At 41.6% G+C, this 27,413-nt stretch overlaps 1 protein-coding gene and 1 long non-coding RNA gene across 4 annotated transcripts in view; one reads left to right on the top strand and one right to left on the bottom strand.

The window, feature by feature from the left end:
- DPY19L3 (dpy-19 like C-mannosyltransferase 3) overlaps nt 1-27,413 on the top strand; it is a 38,684-nt gene that overhangs the window by 679 nt on the left and 10,592 nt on the right. Inside the window, exons 1-14 of one of the 3 annotated variants that reach the window (XM_083370842.1) lie at nt 6,631-6,754; nt 9,522-9,663; nt 11,222-11,346; nt 15,196-15,286; nt 16,054-16,175; nt 17,955-18,100; nt 20,254-20,377; nt 21,600-21,734; nt 22,010-22,141; nt 23,218-23,319; nt 23,785-23,858; nt 23,968-24,126; nt 25,086-25,208; nt 26,253-26,364. In XM_083370842.1, the coding sequence (XP_083226968.1) occupies nt 9,561-9,663; nt 11,222-11,346; nt 15,196-15,286; nt 16,054-16,175; nt 17,955-18,100; nt 20,254-20,377; nt 21,600-21,734; nt 22,010-22,141; nt 23,218-23,319; nt 23,785-23,858; nt 23,968-24,126; nt 25,086-25,208; nt 26,253-26,364 (1,548 nt within the window). In that variant the 5' untranslated portion in view covers nt 6,631-6,754; nt 9,522-9,560. The other 2 variants (XM_083370843.1, XM_083370844.1) reach the window with 2 other exon arrangements.
- LOC310645255 lies at nt 21,599-25,223 on the bottom strand. The gene is made up of 3 exons (XR_014493459.1): nt 25,159-25,223; nt 23,491-23,581; nt 21,599-21,723 (listed from the first exon to the last, which is right to left on the bottom strand). It is a non-coding gene; the product is annotated as an uncharacterized lncRNA (long non-coding RNA).

Below are 27,413 nucleotides of genomic sequence, written 5' to 3'. Positions count from 1 at the left end.
TGGGATAGAAAAGTAAGTATGTCGTTGGGCCCTCTTTAGCAAAGTTTTTCAGTTCTACCTGTACATAGGATAAGCAGATATTTATTAGTATTTCATTTCAGCATGCATAATTTTGTAAGGGTCGCAAGAGACAAGGTAAACTGTTAAATCTAATTCTGAAGCAGTGCAATGAAAGGGATCTCTCCCCCATGTCTGTCTGTCTCTCGCTTTCTTTTTTTCTCTCTCTCTCTTTCTCCCTCCCTCCCTCTCTCCCTCTCATCAAATAAGATTTCAAAATCTCTATACAAAAGTCCATTGCAACTCCGATGAAAACCCTGGTGAATTTAGCCCCTGAAAACAAACAGGTCCCTTACAGTCTCGGGCAGCTTTTAATTTCTTCCATCAAAATGAGAGCGAAGGCTAATTTCTTTTCGCCTCTTGCCCCTCCTTACTGATCTCTGGGGGTGGGGGGGGGGAATCAGGAAGATAAAAGACATCATTTGGTTTTGTGCGTTCTTAGCAGCTCTGCTGTACTGTCTGAACACCTTGTAACACCTTACACTATTAGGGCTTGGCAGGTGTTACAAACTCTTTCATCCCTTGCGCCAGGGCTTTTCATACTTGGTAACTTTTAAGACTTAGGACCACAACTCCCAGATTTCCTCAGCCAGCCATTCTGGCTGGGGAATTCTGGGAGTTGAAGTCCACTAGTCTTGAAAGTTGCCAAATTTGGAGATCCCTACTTTATGCCTGGATTTCTTTTCTTTGGTTACAGTCCTGAGCACAGTTCAGCTGCTTAACTGCCAGTGGTTTCCATCCCATTTACACAGCCTCTTCTCAATACTACGCAGCCAGAGTTCTCTGTATGAAATGCAGCTGGTGCTTCCTTTTAGCAGCTCATGTCACACACACACACACACACCCATTGCGTTTCCTTTCAAGTAGCTCGTTACAGTGGCTTTATATGCAGTTTTGAATTATTTTGCCAGACATTGCAAGATATATTCCTTGTCTATTTATTAATCTATTTATATTTGTATTTTAGCAAAGTTAAGTTAAAACCTCACAGTTTTTACGGTGCTACTTGAGTTGGGCATCTCCTTCCCTGCCCTCGCCCCAAAATATTTCTGAAGCGTGAAGTTGGGCAAATGGAAAACTTCGTGTAAATAGTTTGCAAGCTTTAAATGCTGAACGGAGAACATTCTTGAAAGCGTTTCATATTACCTAATGTAGAATTCCTCCTTTTTGCATTGTTTAATACTGTATTGTTTCCTTCTAAGTTATATGCAGCATTATATGAAAAGAGTATTGTAATAGTCTGGGGGGAGGGGTTCCCCAAATTTGGTGACTTTTAAGACTTGGTTGGCTGAGGAATTCTGGGAGTTGAACGCCAGAAGTCTTAAAGTTGCCAAGTTTGGAGGCCCTTGTATAGTACAAACTTGAAAAGAGCCTGCTGCCCACAGCCTGGTACCCACTCTTGCCGAAAGAAAAAGAAAAATCAGAAATAAAAATGACAGCTCTTTCCCTTGCCCGACTTTTTACTTTTAAATGAGATGTAATCATCTGCCGAGTTACCCATTCTTGATTGACAGAAACAGGTTAGGATTACGGTTAGGTAGGATGTAGAATGTCGCTGTTTCCAAGTTGTCCTTTAAGGCAGCTTTCCTCAACCACAATAAACTTTTCAAGATGCATAGATTTCAACGTCCATAATTTGGGGCATTCTGGGAGATGAAGTCCACGCATCTTAAAAGTTCCTGAGGTGGAGAAACTTTTTTTTTAAGGAACAGAACATCTTAAGACAGGGGTGTCCAACCTTGGCAACTTTAAGACTGGCTGGCTGGGGAATTCTGGGAGCAAGTCTTAAAGTTGTCAAAGTTGGACACTCCTCATCTAAGGGGAAACTGAGGGAATGTGTCCATTTCAGGATGCTGTACGGTACTTGACTTTCCCAGTCAAGAAAATGGAAATGAGATTGGTTAGAATGGGTTTTAAGATGATGTCTTTATATTCATTTTTATATTGACATTTCATCCTCCGCATGAATTTCTGATGTGCTTGCAAAGAGGAAATTTGGGGGGGTACTTCTTTTAAGTATCTGCACTCATACTAAAAAGATCGTTATCTCATCCCCTTTTGTTAGAATAAATGATCTGTTTATTGTAACCTGATTAGGCTCCGTTATAAATTACCTAGGTTAAAATTTCATCTTTTAATTTTCCTTTTATTTTATTACATTTATATACATTTCAAGCCAGGCTGGCTGTTCTTTGTTTATTTTCATTCTTCGTAATAGATCATGCCTCTTTAGTACACTACAAGAAAATTGTCAAAGTGTAAGCTTACGGTATATAACAGCAGTGAAGTTCCTATTGAAGTTCGCTATTAATTTTTAGGCATGTAATTTTTTAAAAAAAAAAAAGCACAAGGAATAAATAAGTATATTTTCTGCATGTAATCTTTAACTCACACGGTTAACTCCAAAAGAATTTTAAAAAAAGAAATTAAGTGACTAGTCAGTACTAAAAGAGTGACATTACCATTATTTGCACAAAAAGCCAACCAATTTTAAACTGACATTCAGTCTTGAGCCTGACAGGAGTTTATTGATCATGTTACTTGCCTTGGGGGGGGGGGGGAAATGTTGAGATGTACCCTATTTGGATGTCAGACATTTCCTTCTTTTTTTTTTTTTTTAATCAAAAAGCACTTTTCGGATATATAGCATGTCTTCTTTTCAGTTTTTAGATATTGGTAAGATGATGCTTTTAAGGGACGCGGTGGCTCAGTGGGTTAGGACGCTGAGCTTGTCGATCAGAAGGTCGGCAGTTTGGCGGGTCGAATCCCGAGTGCCGCGTAGCAGAGTGAGCGCCTGTTACTCGTCCCAGCTTCTGCCAACCTAGCAGTTCGAAAGCACGTAAAAATGCAAGTAGAAAAATAGGGACCACCACAGTGGGAAGGTAACAGCGTTCCGTGCGCCTTTGGCGTCTAGTCATGCCGGCCACATGACCACGGAGACGTCCTCGGACAAGCGCTGGCTCTTTGGCTATGAAACGGAGATGAGCACCAGCCCCTAGAGTTGGAAACGACTAGCACGCATGTGCAGGGGAACCTTTACCTTTACCTTTAAGATGATGCTTAGACTCGCTAATTATACTATGTTTTAATTTATGTAGGAGCTGAATTCAGGGCTCTGAATTAAAAAAAGTCAGCTTTAGTTTCTAGTTCTTACGGATACAGTTCCCGTTTCTGTTCCAAGCTGCAGTTATTTATATACTCTTGTTAGGGAGCAGAGTTAGAAAACCACCTTATTCCTTGCTAGCCTCCAGCTGTATTCAACGTATTGTATTGAATACATGCTATGCTAAAAAAAAAAATCAGCACACTTCAATTCTTGTTGCAGCTAATCAGCTGAACCACCCAGATGTAAAAACCTGCCAACAACAGAGTAGAAGAATATGAAAGTGGTTAAAATCACATTTGCACTCACTGGATATTTGTGCACGACACGTAGTATTTAGATAAGGCGCACATAAAACCCCCTGTAGAAATCAAGCCCGAATTTGCATTTTTTTCCCTAGTCTTTATATATGCAGATATTATGCAAACATGGCTTGAACCTTAGTGGATGCAGAAGTAAACCAGGCATCTAGGATACTGGGAAGCACTAGTGCAATTTCACTCTTTGCCCTCCTGTCTGAGTAGGCTAAAATCTTAAGTCTGAGCTCATTCCATATGATTGCATTAAATAGCTTACCTGGAAACAGAGTATTATATTTAACGGGCCTGCTTCCCCAGTTGAGTATGGCATTAACAGCTTGGACGGTAGAAGCTATTTTACAGCTTCATGTAGTTGTCCTTCTCTTGAGGGGCAGTGAAGTTACTGCCAGTTTCTGAATTTTAAAGCTCTTATTTAATCACTAAATAAATGAATAAAATGTACAGTCGGTGCTCAAAGTAATGTTAAAATATATTTAATAGACTTTTGCATTTGATATTCATGAGCATGGATACATTTATATTTTTTTAAAAGAATTGTAATACGATGGCACTGTTTTTTTTTATAGCCAAAGTATAAAACGTATAGAAAACTGACATGTAGAAAACCGCAGATCTTGGGTTGTTTTTTTTTTCTCTCTGTCTCTCTTGCTATATCTTATTGATAGGATGGCTTATTTTGTAAGATCCGCACATTAAGCTGCATGCCTTAAGCTCTCTTTAGAATTGTCTTGTTTAGAAATGACGGGCGCAGGCTTTGTAGAGCTACTTTCACTACCTTATGAGATGCCGAACAACGTTAGAATAATTTATTTTACTTTTACAGAGGTTTTGTCATGTATTGACTAATTGTATTTTGGTAATAAACTCCTTTGTTGAATACCTCGGTGGCGTGCTCTTGATTTACTCTTAGATGGACCATTTTAAAAGCAAATGGAGCAAAAGTGGTGAAATTCGATTTTCTGTGGATTTTTTTAAAAAAAACAAAAACAAAATACCTAGCCTGCAATCTTGTTAAATCTCCGAGAGCAAAAGTAGACGATTTTGCTTTGTTTTATACGGAAAACTTTTCCAGCTGTTGCAACCCGAAAGGCATTCTACGAAGAAAAATGAATTGGTCATGGAAGATTAAAAGTACAAAGGAAGCCGGATCCACCATTCCGTTTAGTTCTGCATCTGGAGCCAAGTTGCACATGGAAACCTTACAACGGTTCTACTTAAGAGAAATTATGAACTCTGGCAATTTAGTTCAACGTGGGACGTCCATGCCAACCCATGGCCGAATCACAGGTTGCTCCATAAATCACAACTAGGTAGATTCGCCTAATGCAGGGGTAGGCAACCTTGGCTCTTTTATGACTCGTGGACTTCAACTCCCAGAATTCCTCAGCCAGCCTGGCTGAGGAATTCTGGGAGCTGAAGTCCACGAGTCATAAAAGAGCCAAGGTTGCCTACCCCTGGCCTAATGTGACACTCTTAATACTAAACTGAAGCACCTATTTAGTACTAGTTAATAATGGTTCTGGGGAACTGGGTGTAGTGGTGGGATTCAGCCAGTTCACACCAGTTCAGCAGAACCGGTAGCTAATGGACTTCCGGAGGTGGCATCCACACAGAACCGGTTGTTCACATATTTGAATCCCACCACTGATTGGGATCACACATCATACTTAATCCAGATTAGGTCCACGAGGTTGTGAATTCTAGACCTGCTTTAGGCACAATGCCGGCAGGGTGACCTTGGGCCAGGCACTTTCTCTCAACCCCCGGAAGAAGGCAATGGCCAACCCCTTCTGAAAGCCTCGTGTCGCTAGGCAATCTGCAGAAATTGGACAGAATTGACCGGAAGGGGCTGAAAACGTAGTATCTAATTGATCTCGAGAGAGCTGATCAGAGTTGGACTTGGCTAGCATCTGCAGGGGAGACCGCCACAAATCGGCTGTACAGACAGGCCTCGACTTACGGCCACAACGGAGCCCCAGATTTCTTGTTGCTAAAAGTGAGAGGTTTGTTAAGTGAATTTCGCCCCATTTGGCGACTTTCCCTGCCATGGTTGTTCCAAGTGAATCCCTGCCGTTTTATAGGTTAGTAAGACGGTGGTTCAGCGACGCTGGCTTTGCTTTGTCAGAAGGTCGCAAAAGGGGGTTCACACGAGCCCCGGACAGACGCTGCAACCGTCATAAATAGCGAGTCCATCGCCAAAGGGCTGAATTTTGACCACAGGGATGCAGCAAGGGTCATTAGGACTGCCCCCCCCCCGACCTTCGTTCATTTCGCCGGGACCTGAAGACCTGGCTCTTTCAGCTTTCTGGCCCAGGCTGAAAATTTTAATTGGTTGTTTTTATTTTTTATGGATTTGATTTAATCTTTTTTAATCGTTTTTAACTTTTGTTATCGGTCTTTGTTTTAAATACCCTGTAAACCGCCCTGAGTCCTTGGGGGGGGGGAGGGCGGTATATTTATTTATTATTTTATTTTATTTCCATTTATATCCCGCCCTTCTCCGAAGACTCAGGGCGGCTTACAAGCTTAGCAATAGCCTTCATTCTATGTATATGCCTGCTTATTAGGGCTTTCACACCCCTCCCAAGCGGCATTATTACAAAGTCAGCTTAATTGCCCCCAACAATCTGGGTCCTCATTTTACCTACCTGGGAAGGATGGAAGGCTGAGTCAACCTTGAGCCTGGTGGGACTCGAACCTGCACTAATTTATTATTTATTTTATTTTATTACATTTATATACCGCCCTTTCCCTGAGGACTCAGGGCGGTTTACAGGGAATTAAAAACCAAGAATTGCAGGCAGCTGGTGTTACTTAAGGAGGCATCAGCCCACTGCTCCACCAAGGCTCTTATAAATCCAATAAAATAAATAAAACGCATAAAAAAAATTAAGCGTGCAGAACGGCGGCGAGTCCCCTTTTGGGAGGGCCGTGGCAACGACCCAGCGTCGCTAAATGACCTGCCGTAAGTCGAGGACTAGCTGTAGGGCGCAAAGGCAGCGCCCGATCCCCTCCGAGTTTGCGCCCGAGCCGCGGCTCGCCTCGGGGGGCGCGGCGCCCATCCCCGCGCCCGCCTGGAACCTCGGCCCGTCCTTTGCATCTACCCAGCCAGCCATCCCGAGCCGAGCGCGGCTGGCTCCTCCTCTCGCTCCGGCTGCGCGCCCGCCCGCCTCCCTTCCTCCGGCGCCCAACCAGCCGAGGAGGCCGCCTCGTCCGGAGCGCCGCCAGCCCTGCGCCGCCGCCGCCGCCGCCGCGCCCCAGCCGCCGCCGGCAGGTAGGTGGATCCCGGCGCTCGGAGGCTCCCCGGTCGGGGAAGGCGGCGGCGGCCGGAAAGCGCGGCGGAGGCGCTGCGGGGCCGGGCCGGGCTAGGCCGGCTGCGAGAGGAGCCCGAGAAGCGGCTGCCCGGGCCCTGGTTCGCGGATGCCGAGCCGTCGCTGCTGCTGGGAAACACACGTGCGGGGATGCTGCTCGTGTGAATGCAGACGCAGGTGCCAGGGGTGGATGGGTGTCTTGTGTGCGTGAGGCTGGCTCCGGGTAAAGGAGCAGATCCGGATCTACAGTAATCCAACTGCACCAGTTCTTGGGGAGGGGATAAGAGGGGGAGGGAGCTCCAGAAGACCTGGTCTCCGGGATCGGAGCCTTGGGGGATCTTCTGGGGAGTCCCTTTCATCCCCTCCCGGAGAATTAGTGCAGAGTTCAGGTAGATCCGGGTCTGCCCCTTTGCACGGATCCGGCCTCGTGCACACAAGACCTCACCCACCCACCCTGGCGCCTGTGCCTGCATTCACAAGGGCACCCTTTGTCATTGGCATCGGCCCAGACCCATCCTCACGCACGCCCGAGCTGGTTTGCCACGACTGGGCTCCAAAAACAAGAAGGGGTCTTGGCTGGTAGCTCAGTAGGTCTTGGGCACTGGGCACTGTGGGGGCGGTTGAGGGTTTCAGACACCCCTCCATTAATTCCGTTAACTCTGGGTTCATTTAGCTACGGTGCCCTATGTTGTGTGAGCACAGACAGGTGCATGACACGAACTAGTCTCCTCTTAAAGACTTCCAGGGTTGGAGCATTCACCGCTTCTGGAGGCAGGTTGTTCCACTGGTGAATTGTTCTCACTGTCAGGAAGTTTAGTTCTAGGTTGTTCTTAGTTCTAGGTTGTTCCTCTCCTTGATTAGTTTCCATCTGTTGCTTCTTGTCCTGCCTTCGGGTGCTCTGGAGAATAGCTTGACTCCCTCTTCTTTAGGGCAGCCCCTGATCCCACTTCTGCCTGGCAAAATGCATCTTTATGCCTGTTGTGCTCTGAACACAACTTTTACAGAGGAAGTCTAGAGCAGAAGCTTCCTTCCCTCGATCAATAATATATATATATAGGACAATGAGATTCAAGGTGCTGGTGATGACCTATAAAGCCCTAAATGGCATGGGTCCAGATTATCTCAGGGAGCACCTGCTGCCAGCATCAACTTCCCATCGTCCTGTGCGCTCCCACAGGGAGGGCCTCCTTAGGGTCCCGCCGGTCAGGGAATGCCGGCGGGCGATCCCCAGGGGGAGGCCATTCTCTGTGGGCGCGCCTGCCCTATGGAATCAATTGCCGGTGGAACTCCAGACCTTCGTTCGTTTCGCCAGGACCTAAAAACCTGGCTTTTTGAGTTAGCTGGCCTGGACTGAGGGGTTTTAAGGTTTTTAAATTCTAATTTTAAATTTTGGGGCTATTGATTTAATTTTATTTTAATTTTTATATTATTGTATTGTTTTAATTTTGCCCTGTCAACCATCCTGAGTCCTTCGGGAAAAGGGCGGTATATAAATTGAATTAAATAAATAAATACTTCCTTCTCCTTTTCTATTGCACGTGCTTATTTAAACATTGAGTTGCACTTAGGCCGTGGTGACTCTGTGGTCACATCCTGTTGATTGTTTTGGCAACAGTACAGAAGCCTCGTTAATGGTTTTTGAGACCTCCCAGTTTGCTCCACGGATGACCCTGACTGGATTTTTAGAAATCAGCCAGCTAAGCAGTGCTGAAGCCTATCTAAGAAACTCTGTGTAGTAGACTGGACGGAGGGAGAGGCAGTGACTGACCCAAAGTAAGTCTTCTCCATGACGTTGGTCCTGCCTGTAGAACAGAACCCTTTTGGGGGTGTTTTTGGAAGGTAATTTTGGTTGTTCGTCATTGCAATCATGAGTCTAAATTTTTCTATCGTTTTTATGGCGGCCCGTAAGCAAATCATGCAATCATGAGTTGGAATCGTGCTGCCATTAAGCGAATCGTTCGGTCGTTAAACAAATCCATTTTCTCTAATCACTGTTTTTTAATGAAAACAAATATAAATGCTTGGAACCAGCAAAAAAAAATGAGCAAACTATGGTCACGTGACTATAGAACTTTAGACTGTTGATTATCTCTCCTTTGAAGATAAAAGTTATGCAGGAAATAATTATTTTATTTCCTGACTTGACATTAACATTTTTATTTGCTGTAACTTCCTTGCGGTAATTTGGTATTAAAAAGTCTTCATAGAATTGAAAATCCCATTTGGAAGTTTATCTTGATATACTAGTCATATTCTGTTAAAAAAAAATTAGTTACTACAGAAATAAAATATTTTTAGCAGAAAAGAACTCATATATCAAGATAAAATTCCAAATAGTAGAAATTCACATGTTATGGATCCTACTATTGTACCAAGCCTCAAGAAAGAAAGAAAAACAAGAAGATAATTTGGTTTTATTTTATCTTCTTTGTGCCCTGGCTGACAGATCTGAAATCTCAAATGAACTCATGTGTTTGATAATCGTGTTTGTTTTTCTAATTTATTTGTGACAGGAATAAGCAAGCCAACAAGATGATTAATTGCTCTGCAGGGAAAAAAAATATACTTCTGTAGTGTTAATGTTCAAACCCTGCCATTCTCTGTAGTGTGAATCTTTACTTCCTGGTGTACATTTTAAAGGGGAGGAGGAAAAGAAGAAGGATTGATTGATTGTTAAATGGATGTTTAATTAACACTTTTAGTACTTTGTGTCTGTAAATATGCATATAGGAACCAGATGAAGTATAATGTGTGAATGTTACTGACATCATGACAAGTGTTAGACAGAGAAGGGGAATAAAAACCACCAATGCTCCACAAGATTGTCTGTCGCAGGAGAAAAACTGGAAACTTAATGAGAAGAGTATAGCTGGTAAGTCACAGTTATGTGAAAGAAACATTAAAATAACTTTTGGGTCACTATTTAACATTTTCCCCTTTGATGTCCTCCTCTTCTTTTTTTTAATCTTTTCTGTTTGCATTTTACCTTGCATTTTGTCTTTCTTTGAAACTTAATGAAGTTGGATTTTTTTTTAAAAAATTAAATTAAATTAAATTAAATATTAAATAAGCATACAGGGTTTCCCAAAAGTCTCAGTGCAGTTTTAAGCTTTTAAAGTTTTAAATTGTACTAAAGCTCTTGGGATAGATACCCTGTATAAACATATTGTTCTCATTGTGCTCTTTTGTCATTATTTTATTATTCTGTTATTCTACTTATTTTTGCACTCCTTTCCTTTTGCTCCTTATTAATGTAAGCCCCATGGCGAGATAGGCAGCAAATACATTTAACAAAGAAATAAAAAAAATGACATAAAGGTATTCTACTTTCACCTCTCCAAATCAGGGATCTAAGATTTTTTTTGTAAAAGACAGGCTTGAAAATAACTGAACTCTCCTGATAAAAGATTCATCAAGGAATTTCCAAAGGCAAGATGTTGGTTGTGAAAATAATTTGGACCTTATAAAGCCTGCCATTTTTGAAGCAAGAATGCTTTTTTAGCACTAGCACTAGCACTTAGACTTATATACCACCCCATAGTGCTTTACAGCCCTCTCTAAGCAGTTTACAGAGTCAGCATATTGCCCTTAGCAATCCTGGGTCCTCATTTTACCGACCTCAGAAGGATGGAAGGCCAAGTCAACCTTGAGCTGTTCAGGATCAAACTCCTGGCAGTGGGCAGAGTCAGCCTGCAATTCTGCATTCTAACTATTGCACCACTAGGGCTCCTTATTTTCAAACAACAAGCAAACGAGAAATGAATTATTCCACACATAAGTAGCAATTTTAAGAAAAAGCCATTAGTTATTCTTTTTTTCAGTATTCTGTTACATTAAGCCACAAGGTTCCCCAACAACCAAGCTCAGAGGGCACCAGAATTTCCACCTAAATGAAGATTTCTTTGGTCCAGTACAGGTGATCCTTGACTTATGACCAATAACTTATTGACCATTCAAAGTTATGATGGACCACTGCAAAACAGGGCCTAAAATCAGGTTGGTTCCATGGATGACCTGCTTTATGACCATAATGATTTAATATAATGGGCAGATGCCATTATGGTGTAAGTCAAGGATTTACCTATACTCCATCAGGATAAAACAACCACAATCTTTAACTGACCTCAGTAGTTTTAGCACAGGTTTTGTTACAGGTTTCCATTTTCTATGCTGTGTTGGAAAGAAAGAAAATGGTCTATGTGCGTATGATAAATTGGTATTATTCATTTATGTTTTTATTATTAAAATTTTATGCCCACCATCTCCCCTATAAGATGACTCTGGGTGGCTCACATGTTATAAAATAAGTTAAAAAATAATTAAAATGTTAAAGCATTAAAACTATGCAGATTTATGGCTGGAACATGGACAATAACTGGAGAAGATGATTGACTTTGATTCAACCCTTTTAAATTTAAACTTTTAACTAGGTGCAAAACTATGGAAGAAAGTTTCACTTGTCGCTGGTGGAATTGTGGGCCTTTTCTTGGGGATACTCACGTCAGTTTACCTCTCCACACTCCATGAAAACGATCTGTGGTTTTCAAATATCAAGGTAAACGTTGTTGTTGCATTGTGAAAGGTTTAGTCTGTTCCTATTTTACTGTTCTTCATCATAAATATGTTTGCATAGAATGTAATCAACATACTTAGTGCTGTGTATTGAACATTTAACAGACCAGGAGCCTGCCCACTTGAATATTCTTTATGCACGTCACGGTGTCCTATGTCAATGTTTCTCAACTCTGGCAACTTTAAGAAGGGTGGATTTCAGCTCCCAGAATTCCCCAGCCAGCATGGCTGGCTGGGAAATTCTGGGAGCTGAAATCCTCCCTTCTTAAAATTGCCAAGGTTGAGAAACACTGTCTTTTGTGATTGAACCTCTTAAAGTCATTAAAGCCAATATGTAGCCTTGAAGCCATTAAATAAGATACAGCTGGATTTAACTCCCTGACTGTAGCTGTTGTGTAGCTGCTGTAATATTTTGTGATACATTAGACTGTTTTCATCTGGCAAAGTCCTGATAATAGGGCTAAATTGATCTTGCAGCAAATTCAATTGCAATCTCTTTGCTCACCCTTGTGGGATAAATCAGGGCCCGAGAGTGATTGAAAATGTACCCCCCAAAAGTGAGAATTGTTCCAGTAACTCAGCAGTTTAAACATAGCATTCTTTCTACCATGAAACAAACAGCTCATGTAGGATAAGAATAGAAATCTCCTATTAATCTTAATTATTTATTTACTCCAGATTCAATCACAAGACTCTTAAGGAGTTGCAATAATTAGCAGCAACACAAGCAATTGAATGATATGTCCACATTTTACACATTGATGTTGATAAAATATATATCTTCTCTTCTATTAATATTAGTGTTACTAGTAAGGAAGATCCTACTTTGTTTACTTACTTGTGTTAATGTGGCCAGAATAGATTTTACTATTCAATTGTTATGCTCTGGCCACAACTGATGAGAGTCTAGAAAAAGTAGAAATTGTTACAGAACTGGCAAATAAGGAAAGCAGATGTTAGCTGAGTATAAAACAGATGTAAAACAGTAATGTTTACCTCATAAAGTATGGCATTTGGTAGAATACAGCTGGTACCCAGCTTACAAATTAATTATGTTTGATGCATTCTTGCTAATTGGATCCCTCTCTATGATCAATCTTCCTTCCCTCTCCCCCATTAAACCCAGAATGTTTCAAAAAATATGTTAGATGATATTGTACATTATATACAATTTTTCCCCAAATGTGGGAATAGCAAATGTGGAGATATCAGTCAAATTAACCTACAAGCTTTGTCACTGATCGAATTTAGGGTAGGGTAAAGGTAAAGGTTCCCCCGCACATGCATGCTAGTTGTTTCCGACTCTAGGGGCCAGTGCTCATCTCCGTTTCAAAGCCAAAGAGCCAGCGCTTGTCTGAGGACGTCTCCATGGTTATGTGGCCGGCATGACTAGATGCCAAAGGTGCATGGAACGCTGTTACCTTCCCACTGTAGTGGTCCCTATTCTTCTACTTGCATTTTTATGTGCTTTTGAACTGCTAGCTTGGCAGAAGCTGGGACGAGTAACAGGCTGTTACGTAACTCTGTTACACGGCACTCGGGATTCGACACGCCAAACTGCCGAGCATCTGATCAACAAGCTCAGCGTCCTAACCCACTGAGCCACCGCGTCCCTTAGGGTAGAATAGTCCTATCCAAACCATTAAAAGTGCTTCAGTCTCCCGCTTCCAAAGATGGTGAGACCTATCTTCAGGAATTGGTTTTTGGCTGGCTGGCTGGCTAGGGAATTCTGGAAATTAAAGTCCATATTCTACCATATGGAATTGATTTTCTTGGCTGTGGATTCAGCCCAGCCTTCTTAAAGTTGCCAGGGTTGGGAAACACTGTCCTTTGTGATTGGACTTGTCCAGGGGTAGGCAACCTTGGCTCTTTTATGACTCGTCGACTTCAACTCCCAGAATTCCTGAGCCAGCATGGCTGGCTCAGGAATTCTGGGAGTTGAAGTCCACAAGTCATAAAAGAGCCAAGGTTGCCTACCCCTGGACTTGTCACTGAAGTCATTAAAGCAAATATCCAGCCTTGGAAGTTTTTAGTGTGGTATAAAATTTGTATCCCCACAAACCACAACAATGGGACATCACACCAGTGGCCTGAAATATGTCCTTTGTGCAATCGTGACCCGCTCAAATAATTTGTATCAGTTAAACGCTGATGTCACATTGGATATTAGTCCTTCTCACCCCCGTAGATATCCTTGCTAACAACGTGATAAGCCTTGAATATCAGCAAGACCATAAAACAGACAAATACAGCAGATAGAACAGCTTTAAAACAAGCAGAGTCTCTTAAGTCTTTGCAACTCAGGAGATTAAAAGCTTACCAGCATACAAGCATCTTTCCCTTGTTGCAGAAGACAAGATTATTTTAAGTAGAAGGACTCTTATCCGATTCAAATTGGGATCAGGAATGGGATGTAATGACAGGATGATGGCTGTAACATAAAAATGACTTTAGAAAAGACAAAACAGCATAGAAAAGATCTTCATAAATTTTCCATTGGGTTCAATCCAGATTAGAGCAAGCTAATTGATTTTGGTAGATTATTCTAAGTGTGTGTAGTTCATCCATCTTTAGTGGGGGGGGGGTTGTTCTTTCCCATGTAGGGAAAAGAATTAAAAAAGAGAGACAGAAAGAGTCCAGCTAACCAATTTTAAATTTAAATTTAGCCCAAGAGTGCTTCTGTTCTTACACATAAGGCTCATCAGTTAAGACATTTTGTTTGTTAGCATAAAATCACAAGAATTACTGCATCCATAGAAATAACATTCAAAAAATAAAGATAGATTAAGGGTTTTTTTCCCCCCTTGATTACAGCTTCTGTGTGGTTATGTGAAATGTGGGGTTATAGTTCCTTGCATTTCTCCAGAAATTGATATTTTAGTCAACAGACAAAATTGTCTGGAATATGTGGGACGTTGTTAAGAAGAGCTTTAAGCTTTGCTGTGTCATCAACTCATAAAATGATCTTGATTAATCTTTCAACCTCAATTTCACACTGCTTGAGCTAGGAAAGTTAGTGATCTATGGCCTGGAGTAACTGTATTGAGAAATGAGATAAGTATTACAAACGGCTTTGCCTGTTTAATATATGGGTTGCATCTTAACTTAATCATGCAAAGAGTAGATGCCCTGAAGTCAATAGGCGTGGATTTAGCCCATACATTTAAAAAGTTGTATTGTATGAATTCTTCTCGATCTTCGCTTTAACTCTGTTCTACTTAAGACTAAGTTGAAACATTGAGGTCAGACTGAATGGGATAGCTTTGGTTTTAGCATAGCGTTTGCGATATGTCACATGTAGCTACAGTGGAGATTGTAGGATGTTCAACAGATCAGAGTTAAACATGACCTTTGTGTGATGTGCGAACCCCGCCCGAGTGCATTAAACAGGTCAAGGTCAAGCAAAATTAATAGATTCATAGTTTAAGGTAAGGGACATGGTGGCTCAGTGGGTTAGGACGCTGAGCTTGTCGATCAGAAGGTTGGCAGTTTGGCGGGTCGAATCCCGAGTGCCGTGTAACAGAGTGAGTGCCTGTTACTCGTCCCAGCTTCTGTCAACCTAGCAGTTCGAAAGCACATAAAAATGCAAATAGAAAAATAGGGACCACTACGGTGGGAAGGTAACAGCGTTCCGTGCGCCTTTGGTGTCTAGTCATGCCGGCCACATGACCACGGAGACGTCCTCGGACAAGCGCTGGCTCTTCGGCTTTGAAACGGAGATGAGCACCGGCCCCTAGAGTCGGAAACGACTAGCACGCATGTGCGAAGGAACCTTTACCTTTACTTTAGTTTAAGGTTCTTCTTGCATCTCAACTGATTTGCTTCCTTCTAGGAAGTAGAACGGGAGATTTCCTTCAGAACAGAATGCGGCTTGTATTACTCTTATTACAAACAGATGCTGGCAGCTCCATCAATTCAGCAAGGTATGGTAGAGTTACTGCTTTCAATATTATTTTTCTGCACCAGATAGGACTCAGTTGTTCTGTACCTAGAACCCAATTATCCAACATTGTCTTCTACAGTAGTCCTTGACTTTTGACCACAATTGAGATGAGAACTTACAGTGTTAAGCAAGGTGGTTCTTAAGTCACACCCAATTTTACAACATTTTTGTCATGACCGTTAAGCGAAACACTGCACTTCTTAAGTGAATCATGCGATCTGTAAACAAATCCAGCTTTCCCCACTGAATTTGTAAATCCAGCTCGTAGGCCACATGCCGCCCTGGGCAGCTATTAATGCAGCCCCACAAGATTATAATAAAAAATATTAAAAAAATAAAGGTGGCTTGTTATTTATGCACATAAACTATGTTATATATTTTATATGCGGTGCAAGACAATTCCTCCTCATTCACTGTGGCCCAAGCAAGCCGAAAGGTTGGATACCCATGCTCTAAACCAGGGGTAGGCAACCTTGGCTCTTTTATGACTCGTGGACTTCAACTTCCAGAATTCCTCTGCCAGCCACAAGTCATAAAAGAGCCAAGGTTGCCTACCCCTCCTCTAAACCAAACGATAGTCACTTGGTTGAGATGGGCAATTATAGAAAATGAATGAATGAATGAGTCACACGTTATTGCAGGGTTTTTTTTTTCTTGGTAACTTCACTTTAGCAGAAGCCTTTTAACATTTTCATGGGTTTTTTATAAGTGGTGATGTCACGTTTTCCCTTCTTTTTCACTGTGCAGGTTTACACAGCTTGATCTATGACAATAAAACTGAATCCATGAAAACAATTAATATACTTGGAAGGATGAATGTTTATCAAGAAGTATTCCTCAGCATTCTATACACAGTGCTTCATTTGAAAGTAGGTTGTAATGAAAAATTCCTGGCAAATGCTCAGAAACATATTTCAGAGCCACGCTGGTGCAGTCGTTAAGACATTGGGCAAGAGACTGGGAGACTGGGAGTTCTAGTCCCATCTTAGACACAAAACCAGCAGGGTGATGTTGGGCCTGTCACTCTTTATCAGGCCTAGGAAGGAGGCAAAGGCAAGCCACCTCTGAAATCTTGCCAAGAAAACTGCAGGAACCTGTTCATGTAGTTGTCAGGAATCAAGACTGACTCAACGGTATATTTCTCTTGGGAGTTGGTTTGATATAGTGGTTAAAGTCCTGGTTTGGGAATAGGGAAACTTGGGTCCTGCCTTAGGAATGGAAACGGGCTGGGTGACTTTGGACCAATCATTTTTATCCAACCAAGATTTTGGCCGGCAAAAGCTCCTCTAAAAATCTTGCCTACAAAAAGTGCAAAGATTGATCTTTATGGTCCCAAGAGTCAAGATTGACTTAAATAAACATATATATATATATATATATATATATATATATATATATATATATATATATATATATATATATATATATATATATATATATATATATATATATATATGTTTCAAATGTTAACTATTTAGATTACCTTGCTAGGCCCCAAACATGGGGCAAATCTTTATTTCCTGTTTTCAGCCTATCTTGAAGGCCATCAAACAGGCAGTAGTCACACCGGACAATTCATATATTTGTGTAAATTACTAACAAAGAATTAAAGGGAAACTGAGATGCATTTCTGACTCCTTAGTCGTCCTCAGTCAGCTATACCCTTCTGAGATTCGAACAATCAGCCCAGGTTCGAATCTCAGAAGGGTATAGCTGACTGAGGACGACTAAGGAGTCAGAAATGCATCTCAGTTTCCCTTTAATTCTTTGTTAGTAATTTACACACACACACACACACACACACACACACACACACACATATATATATATATATATATATATATATATATATATATACATATACATATATACATATATTTGTTTTCGTAGATTCTCGCGGGTGTCTGTATGTGTAGATCTAAAGTCTCGGGTTTCTTCCCGCGTTCCTTTCATCTTCAGAAAGTTGTGGCGACGTTTCGACGAAATCCCATCCGTCATCATCAGGCCGGAGTGTTCCTCCTGCTGCTTCCAGGAGCAATGCGTGGTCTGGCTCCTGGAAGCAGCAGGAGGAACACTCCGGCCTGATGATGACGGATGGGATTTCGTCGAAACGTCGCCACAACTTTCTGAAGATGAAAGGAACGCGGGAAGAAACCCGAGACTCTAGATCTACATATACATATATATAGATATAGATATAGATATAGATATGTATATACATATATATACATACATATATATACATATATATACATATATATACATATATATATACATATATATATATATACATACATATATATATACATACATACATACATACATACATACACACACACACACACACACACACACATATATATATATATATATATATATATATATATATATATATATATATATATATATATTTGCTTAGATGTAACTATTACTGTGTTCGATGAGGCTAACTGCCCCCCAAGGGTACAGGTAGACTTGAAGAATCATAGGACCTTTCACTTGAGCTATGAGGTCGTATGTCAGATTTCAAAAGGCCTTCCTGATAAGCAGGATGGGTTTGTCAGAAATGCTTTGGGATATGAAGAGTTGACATCATGCTCAAAATGAATTACGACCACTTCACTAATTTATTTATCCTTCTTTTGCAGAAATTTTTAGAACCTGTTTATTTTTACATCTATACCCTGTTTAGCCTTCAAGCTGTGTATGTCATTGCCCTGTATGCAACTAGTTGGCTTATTAGCGGAACGTGGCTTTCGGGTGTATTAGCTGCTATCTGGTATATAGTCAACAGGTGAGGTTGTCTTCTCCTACCATCATGGGGAAAGCTTTACCTGGGAGGATCAGAATGTTTCCATTAGAAGAGCTACCTTGAGGTAAACGAGGTGTGCAAAATGTATAGAGATTGTGGGAATACAATTCTAGTCTATGACCGTTGAGGCTGATGGTAAGTGGAATGTAACCACAATGGAAGGATCAGCCCTTCAAGACAGATAAGACTAAGAAAGCAATGTCCTGCAAGCTAGTGCTAATTTTAATGTAAAGTCGTATTGAAAATAATCTTGAAACTCTGATGGCACTTCCACCCACCCTCCTTCCTTTATCTTTGTGCAAGTTAGGGAAGGACTTGACTGAGATGCTTATACACATTACGTTCTTGCTCTGGACTCAGGTTCCTTTTATCTAACCGATGGTTCTGCCAGCTGTCCCTTCAGATCATTTCTTCTGCTCTCCAGAAAGGGTTATAGGTTTTCCATCGTTGCTTGGAGCTCCACCATGGCTAAAGATTTGTATGTGAAAAAGACATTGGGGAAGGGATGGAAGAACTGCTTAGGAGAAGAGAAAGGAACTCAAAATAATTTCACCTTGATTCTGTTCGGTATAAGGTAGGGCAGAGGGAAACTCTTGCAGGCTTTCAGGATTCTGTTGTTATAAGGTAAAGGTAAAGGTTCCCCCGCACATGCGTGCTAGTCGTTTCCGACTCTAGGGGCTTATCTCCGTTTCAAAGCCGAAGAGCCAGCACTTGTCCGAGGACATCTCCGTGGTCATGTGGCCGGCATGACTGGACGCCAAAGGCACACAGAACGCTGTTACCTTCCCACCGTAGTGGTCCCTATTTTTCTACTTTCATTTTTTACGTGCTTTCGAACTGCTAGGTTGGCAGAAGCTGGGACGAGTAACAGGCGCTCGCTCTGTTACGCGGTGCTCGGGATTCGACCTGCCAAACTGCCGACCTTCTGGTCGACAAGCTCAGCGTCCTAACCCACTGAGCCACCGTGTCCCTTCTGTTGTTATACCCTGCAGCAATAAAGTAGCATTCCCGGAACACTTGCAGTATCTTTGTCTCCTGATCTAGCCTATTTCAAAGGGCTGGCCTCAGTTTTGAAAGCATTTTTCACATACAATGTTTACAAGACACTGTGAACTTACAGGAAACCAGTTTGGCCTTCTGGAGTGTGTCAAGCCCCATGGGCTTGCCACTTCAGGAAAGGGAGGGGAATCCCCCTTTGCCTGGGAATCCCTCTGCCTGACCTCCGAGCAGCTGAGGTTCCCGGCTGCATGCTGACTGCTCTCTCTCCGGCCGCAACAGCTGAGGCCCCTGGCTGCATGCTGGACTGCTGGAGACGACGCTGGAGGTGGGAGGCGGAGGCCAACTATGCTGGTTTTAGGGACGGACGCCGGATGATGGCTGGTTGGATGGGGGATGGAGCTAAGGGGATTGCCTGTATATAAGGCACTGGGAGCAAGTCACTCCCAGTGCTGACTATTTGCTGTTATTTGCCATCAATAAACACTGGTCAGAACGTTCCTGCCTAACCAGCTACCTTGTTGGCCATCACTTATCATTTGTGGAACCAGGGCTGATAAGGACTGACAGAAAAGTCAGCACTGGGGGTGACTTGCTCCCAGTGCCTTATATACAGGCAATCCCCTTAGCTCTACCCCCACCCACCCCCAATCCAACCAGCCAGCATCCGGCGTCCGTCCCTAAAACCAGCATAGTGGTTAAGGCATCAGGTTGGAAAATTAATAAACCATCAGTTCTAGCCTCACCTTTGGCATAAAGCCCATGGGTGATCTTGTGCCAGCTACTCTCTCTTAGCCCTAAGAAGCAGGCAATGGCAAACTGCCTCTGAAATCTTGCCAAGAAAACTGTCCAGGCAGTTGCCGGGTGTCAGCACTGACTCAAAGGCAAAAGCAAAACAAAAATGAACATGCTACCTAAATCTAGATCAGAAATTCCATAATTTCACCAAATTCCTCTCTGTTCGAAACTGGCTGCTTAAAGAAAGAAACACCTTTTAAACGTTCATCTGATTAGCCTGTAAACCTTTTGCCGTATTTCACAGTAGGCGAAGAATATCCCAAGCATGTTTTCATTTCCCCCCCGATTGAGGAGTTTCCCCATCTTAGCCCAGAACTAACATTTGCTTCTGATTTCCACAGAGTAGATACAACACGAGTGGAATTCACCATCCCGCTAAGAGAAAACTGGGCACTGCCATTCTTTGCCGTCCAACTCGCTGCAATTACTGTCCTTCTCAGACCACATTTACGACCTGCTCACGAAGTAAGTCTCGGTTTCCGTGTCAAAAAACAAAACTATAAAACATGTTTATTTAATTATTTAATGTAGATGCTCTCCGTCTCACTATCCAAAGTGACTCTGGAGGGTTAGAACCAAAAAGCAATTAAAACCAGTAGCGCTTTTGTGCCGTGAGGTCCATACAGAGAGTGGTAAGGACAGCTGAAAGATCATAGGAAGTCCACTTCCCATTATTCAGGACGCTGCTTAAAAGCGCTGCGTGCTTGGAGCTCCAGAGATTGTTAGAAACTCCACACACCCACTTTGTAGTCTGTTTCTGTTGCTTCCCTCTGGGAGGAGGTTTCAAAGTACTTACATCAGACTACCAGATTCTGTAACAGTTTTGCTCCCTGTGCGATCCGTCTAGCAAACTTGCAAGATTTGTTCTTCTCGCCACATATATGTATACATCCGAAAATAGACTGTGTTGTTTCTCTGGGTCATGTGTGTGTGTGTGTGTGTGTGGTTATACGTATAATTATTTATTTGGCATGTTTATGCCACCATTGGAGGTGGTTACCCTCTGAGATCTGCATGCAACAAAATCTCATTTTAATGTACACTGATTGGTGTACATTTAAAGTGACAAGTTATTGTTCTGTTCTATTCATTTTAGATGGGAAATAGGTGAAATATAAGCTCCCAAGTAGGCATGCCACTGGTGGTTGCTTTTTTAAAAAAAAATCCTTCTACTACCTCTACAAAGGCTACCCCACCTGCATATCCAATGGGGCACCATCCTCTTTGCAGCCCTTGGCACCACCTAGACCCCCCCCTCCCCAGATGGCTATTCAGTCTTGTAAACTGTAACATGGTTTGTTTGCTATAATCTGAGGTATGAGCCTCTCCACTGGATTGCTCAGTGGTATATGTGAATCCTGCTATTTTGTCTTGTTAAAAAGGTGCTTTTAAAACCCTGGATTAGTATTAGGAAGAACTGTCCCCATGGAGACACACAACTAGGTTGTTCCAGACTGGGTAACCTGTTTGTTCCTTTGCCTTTCTTTTTTATTTATGGTATTCTTTAAAACAAAGCTTCTGACAATATGTGCTCTGGTGGATTAAAGAGAGAATATTTTTGTAGATGCTAAGAGTTGGATAGTTTATTGCTATATGGAAAAGTCCAATCTTTTCTTTTTTTAGCTATTATGATCTTTCCAAATGTTGTTGTTGTTGTTTAATTTGATTTTCTTCTTGCCTCTTATAGAGGTTGACACTTGTAGCCGTGTTTATTGCAACCTTCCTCTTAAGTTTGACTTGGCAATTTAATCAGTTCATCCTGTTGATCCAAGCAATGGCTTTGTTCACCCTCGACTGCCTTGACATGATTCCTGAAGGGAAAGTAAGTTAATTTATTGGATGGGACACTCATTGATGCAGACTTAAGCCATGTTGAAATAATAAGAGATTCTCGTCTCGCAGTTGGCTGTGCTTGATACTGTCCCACTCTGTGCAATATACCACCTGAAAAGGGCAGGGTTATTAAAAAAATAATGGATTTAAACCGGGCTGGATGTAAAGCAAAACGAGGCATGTTAATTTAGTCTCTTTCGTCCAAACATTAATACCAAAAAAATATAAGCTGTGTCTGGCATCATTTCTCAATCATTTTTGCAGGTTATCTGGCTCTATATCATACAGGTGGGCAGCCTGCTGATGGTTTACATCCTACAGTTCTTTAATCCCATGATAATTGGGTCATTGCTTGTAAGCTTTAATATGTCAGCCTTGTTAGCAAGAAAACTTCAGGTACGTATTCCATTTTTGCTGTACCAAAATAATTAGTTAATATCAAAGCTGTTTACCCGCTCTTCTATCAGTTTTATGCCATTTTAAATGGTAGACAGCAAGCACCAATAAATATTATTTAAACCGCATTTCTTCCCCTTTTCCTCTCTGTCCTTATGCTTTACCATTTTAATTAGAACTCAAATATAACATTTCCATGATGTTGCTTTCCCTGGTACAGCCACTCTTTTCGTGACTGTTTGAAGATACAACAACACTGAAAAAGTGACTTAATGACCGTTGCAATGTCCTCCTGGTCATGTGATCAAAATTCAGACTCATACTTACAACCGTTGCAGCATCCCGGGCTCATGCGATGCCTTTTCACGTCCTTCTGCCAAGCAAAGTCAATGGGGGAAGCCCGGTCCACTTAACAGCCGTGTTTCTAACTTAACAGCTGCAGTGATTAGCTGAACGACTGTGGCAAGAAAGGTCGTAAAATGGGGCAAAAGCTCTCTTTAACACCTGTCTCGCTTAGCAACGGGCTCAATCGTGGTCACAAGTTGAGGGCTTTCTGCAATCCTCGACTTATGACTGTAACTGGGCCCAGAATCTCAGTCGTTGAATGAAGCAGTCGATAAGCAAGATGCTCACGTGACCGCTTTGCTCGTCAATCCCGGCACTTATGGTTGTGACATTAAGCAATCTTCCTGGTCGTTAAGTGGAGTAAACAAGAGAGCTGCCTACATGCCTAAACCCTCCTGACAGGGAAGCCCTTCCGCTTTCCAACGTTCCTGCAGCCCACGGAAGGATTTAAGCTCCCCACCTTCCTGTGGTTCATAAATGCACAGACCAGTGGCAAGTCGCTCTCTTCAGTGCCGTTGCAATTTCGAACGGCCCCTAATTATGGCTTGTAAGTCGAGGACTACTTGTTTGAATCTGAAAACATCCTTTCTTTGACAGCAGTAAATGGTTAATACGATCGTACAACTTTTCATGAATTGATATTATTAATGAACAATCCAGCAGTACCAAACAATGTAATTTGAATTCTCATGGATGCGTTTTAAGTACAGTTAACTGCTTGTGCTTTCCAGAATAACTTGAAAACCGGCGGCTTGTTTGGCAGAATTGGGAAACTTCTTCTCCACGTGCTTTTAGTGCTGTGCTTGACATTCCTTGTGAATAATTTTATTAAGGTGGGTAAGGCTTTTTCCCCCCATCTATAGAGCATCATTGTAAGGTGAACCTGGGACGTTCCTTATAAATAATTTTATAAAGGTGGGTAGTTTTTACCCATCTATATAGCATCATTTTAACATGAACATGGGAGATTTAAGCCTTAGGCACTCAGTTACAGAGGAGTATACCTATTTATCTAGAAGAAAACTTCTACAGCTCCCATTTCTCTTCTGGTGGATCCTCCACGCTTCTGGAACAGATTTTTGGGTTGATGGAAATCTAGAAGGAAAGGAAAATCTTTTTTCTCTTCTCCCTCTTTAGAGTACTTTTCTTGTAGATTTGAATCATATGGATTGCTGCACTGGTGTAAAGAATACTCATGTAATAGTTCATGGGAAAGGAGGATTGGCAGGAAAGGACTTAAGTTGTACAGTCCTTTCCAGAGAATATAAATGCTGTATTTTTTTTTCCTTTCTCCATAGAGAATTTTAAATCTGGAATCAGATGAGCACATCTTTAAATTTCTGAAAGCAAAGTTTGGATTCGGGGCAACAAGGTAGGGAAATGATTGTTTTCCTAAAGTATTTGCTCAGAAGATCTTTCCACGCATCAGGTGGAGTCGAGTTCTATTAAATAAATAAATACTTTTCTTCTTATTTCTCTAGAGATTTCGATGCTAACCTGTACTTGTGTGAAGAAGCTTTTGGTCTTTTGCCTTTTAACACTTTCACAAGACTTTCAGATACACTTGTTTTTTACGCTTACTTATTTGTATTGTGGATCACGGCCACAACAGCTGCTGTTGTCTCTTTTCAAAACCTCAGGTACGTCTGTTTCTAAACTGTTTTGAGTTTTATTCTGGTTGTGAGGATATTTTTTCCCCTCCTAACTGAAAGCAGGAACAGATTTTATATATATGTGTGTGTGTGTGTGTGTAAATTATTCAAATTGCTAATAAAGAATTTTAGGGAGGCTTTATTAGCAATTTGAATAATTTACACAAATAATGAGCTGTCATAAGTTGTGACTATATCCTGTGGATAGCCTTGAGTTAGGCCAAAACAGGAAAGAAAGAGTTAATTAGCAAGGCATATTCAAATGACTTGACAAATATTTAACATATACATACACACACACACATGCATACATACATACATACAGTATATATATACACTGTATGTGTGTGTGTAGGTCTTGGCGTATTCGGGTCTTTTCCCATGTAGGATTGAGGGTGTCTTGGCGAAGTTTTGACGAGGTCCCACTCGTCATCTTCAGGCTGGTGTCTTCGGTTTCGTGCTTGTGCGAGCAAAGGGTGAAAATCTACGAAATCATATTAGAATACCTTGCTAGGCCCAAAATATGAGGACTATTTGCAGTCCCTGAATATCTCTGCTTCCCATTGGATATGAAAAAACATCTACATGTCTTCCAAAGAAATTGGTCAGATAAATACTTATTTGCACAGCGCTACCTACTGCCCCCATTGTCTGCAAAATCATCTCCTGCAAATTAAAAAAGTGATGCTTCTGTATATTTGGCCCTAGTATTGTATTGCGTAAAAGTGAAACATCTCATACAGGGGAACATTTAGCACATTCAACCCATAGAATCCATTACGGTTGCATTAAAATGCTTTATTGTCTCAATAAAGAGTCAATAAGTAAGAGGATGCTCTGAGCTGCCTATGAATGTCCTCTTTTTAAAAGAACTTTCAAGTCTTTCTCTTCTTGCTGGCCATAGTATAACCAACTTCTTCTTTCCTCCTCCTCCTCCATTTAATCAGTGGTCGTGCAACCATCAAACCCGTGGAAAAACAACCCTCCTCCACCACCGTGTTCAAACCTTCCATGGCTTACCACTTGATCCACACCATTTCATTCGGGCTCCTGGCCTTAAGCACCATGAGGTACATTTTGTCTAGTGTATCTGTCGTGAAAACTGCAAAAAAAAAAAAAACCAGTCCATAAAGTAGAAACAAACAACCAATCAGGCAGATGCGAAGTGATTCTGCTGACTATTCTCCCTTGTTCATAAGCTGCATAAACTCACAGCATTGTCCTTCTCTAACAGACATGTCAAACACAAGGCCCGGGGGCCGCATGTGGCCCGCGAAGCCATCCTGGAAACAGTGAGGGAACGGCCCCCACTGCCTTGGCCCTGGCCCAGAGACCCTCCTCCTGCCAGAGACCCTCAGATCTGTCCCACTCCTGCCCAGGCCCCCATAGGCACCCTTGATGCGAACGATGTAGAGCTGGCCATGCCCACCCAGTAAGCCATACGCACTCTAGCCACGCCCACCCAGTAGGCCACGCCCACCCTGGCCATACCCACCCGGCCCCGAGGGCAACCGCAATGCTGATGCGGCCCTCAATGAAATTGAGTTTGACACCCCTGTTCTATAAAACCTCTGGCAAATTAGAGGCTGTTCGTTTATATTTTTTTCCTGATGAGCAGTCAGCTGTGGCTTTTCTTAACTGCCTGGAAAGCTGCTTTTAAATAATTTCATGGTCAGCAAGAATATAAGAATTTAGTTTCTATTCAGAAACCACTTCTGGATTTTGTGCTTGAGGTGGGAGGAAAAAGGAAAACCTGACTTTGGGTTTTGCTGATTGGATAAGTTCGTGGTTATAGAAATGGCTAGGACATACTAAGTATGTAAAAGTAAAAAAGTTGAGACTCTGATGTTACTTATTCTGCTGTGCTAAAAGGAGTCGGAAGTCAATGCTTTTCTTTTCGTTTTTCCCCCTCTACCCTGTATTTCTTTTCCTCTCCCATTTTACCACTATTTTCACTTTCTTTTTGCATTTTGCACTTTGATAAGTTTAATTTTAAAAAAAGTATGAAATTTAAAAAAATACCAGAGCTATGTTTCACTTTCTAGGGGTAAACAGATAATAGAAATGGTTTTTTTTTAAATTTTCCTTTGTTTGTTTTTTTTAAATTCCTGCAGGATGAAATATCTCTGGACTTCCCATGTTTGTATGTTTGCAGCTTCTGGCCTGTGCAGTGGTGATATTTGGGGGCTGATTTTGAAATGTGTTCATCTTCACACTCCGAAACGGGTTAGAGATTTTCGGTTTATTTAGTTATGTAAGAGATGTATACAAATAGTCCTCGACTTAAAACTGGTCACTTAACGACCAAGTTAAAGTTATGGCACACATGAAAAAATTTACTTATAACTCACCTTCAAAGTTATGACTACTGTACCATCCTCTGTGGTCACAGGGTAACATTTTGGGCACATGGCATCTGGCTCACATTTATGACCAGCTGCGCCATCCCATGGTCACATGATCACATTTTGCAGGGGTTTTTTTCATTTTCAAGCAAAAAAGTCATCCATCGGATAGGATGGATTCAGACTTCTGATCACATCATTCACTTAACTGCAGTGACTCACTTAATGACATTGTAAAAAGTGTCATAAAATTGAGTCCAGTCATGTGTAACTCAACTTATAACCACAACAACTTAACAACCAAAATTCTGTCTTCAATTGTAGTTGGAAATTGAGGATATCTCTATGGCAGGGGTCGGCAACCTCGGCTCTTTTATGACTCGTGGACTTCAACTCCCAGAATTCCTGAGCCAGCTGGCTCAGGAATTCTGGGAGTTGAAGTCCACGAGTCATAAAAGAGCCGAGGTTGCCGACCCCTGCTCTATGGACACCCAACTGGATGGCATACAATCAAGAAATAAAAAATAAACAGACCAGTATATTTAAAGACAACAGCAAAAATTAATAAGCGATTAAGAACTCAAATTCAAATTACCCCCCCTCGATGTAGGAATTTAAACCATTACATTTTGATCTTTTTTCAATAAATTCTGCTTTAGTTTTCATGGCCTAAGCAGATTTATGATATGGGTGGATGAAAATAGATTGAGAGGGAGGGATTGCATGTTTTATTTCTAACTTTTTTGAGCTCAAAACTCACAAAATATCCTGTTTTCAGTGCAAAACCTCAGCTCTCAATGCTGTTTTTTAAGCATTTTAATGTATTTTAAAAAGCTTCCAGCACTGCTCAAAATGTCGATTTTCTGCTTCAAATAGCCATTTCCATTGAAGTAGAATGTTTTACGTTTAGAACTCAAAATGTCATAATAA

Source organism: Vipera ursinii, assembly GCF_947247035.1.
Source record: "Vipera ursinii genome assembly, chromosome: 10".
NCBI classification, from domain to species: domain Eukaryota; kingdom Metazoa; phylum Chordata; class Lepidosauria; order Squamata; family Viperidae; genus Vipera; species Vipera ursinii.
Note: the sequence above shows the minus strand (reverse complement) of the source record. Positions and strands in the feature narration are given on the sequence as shown.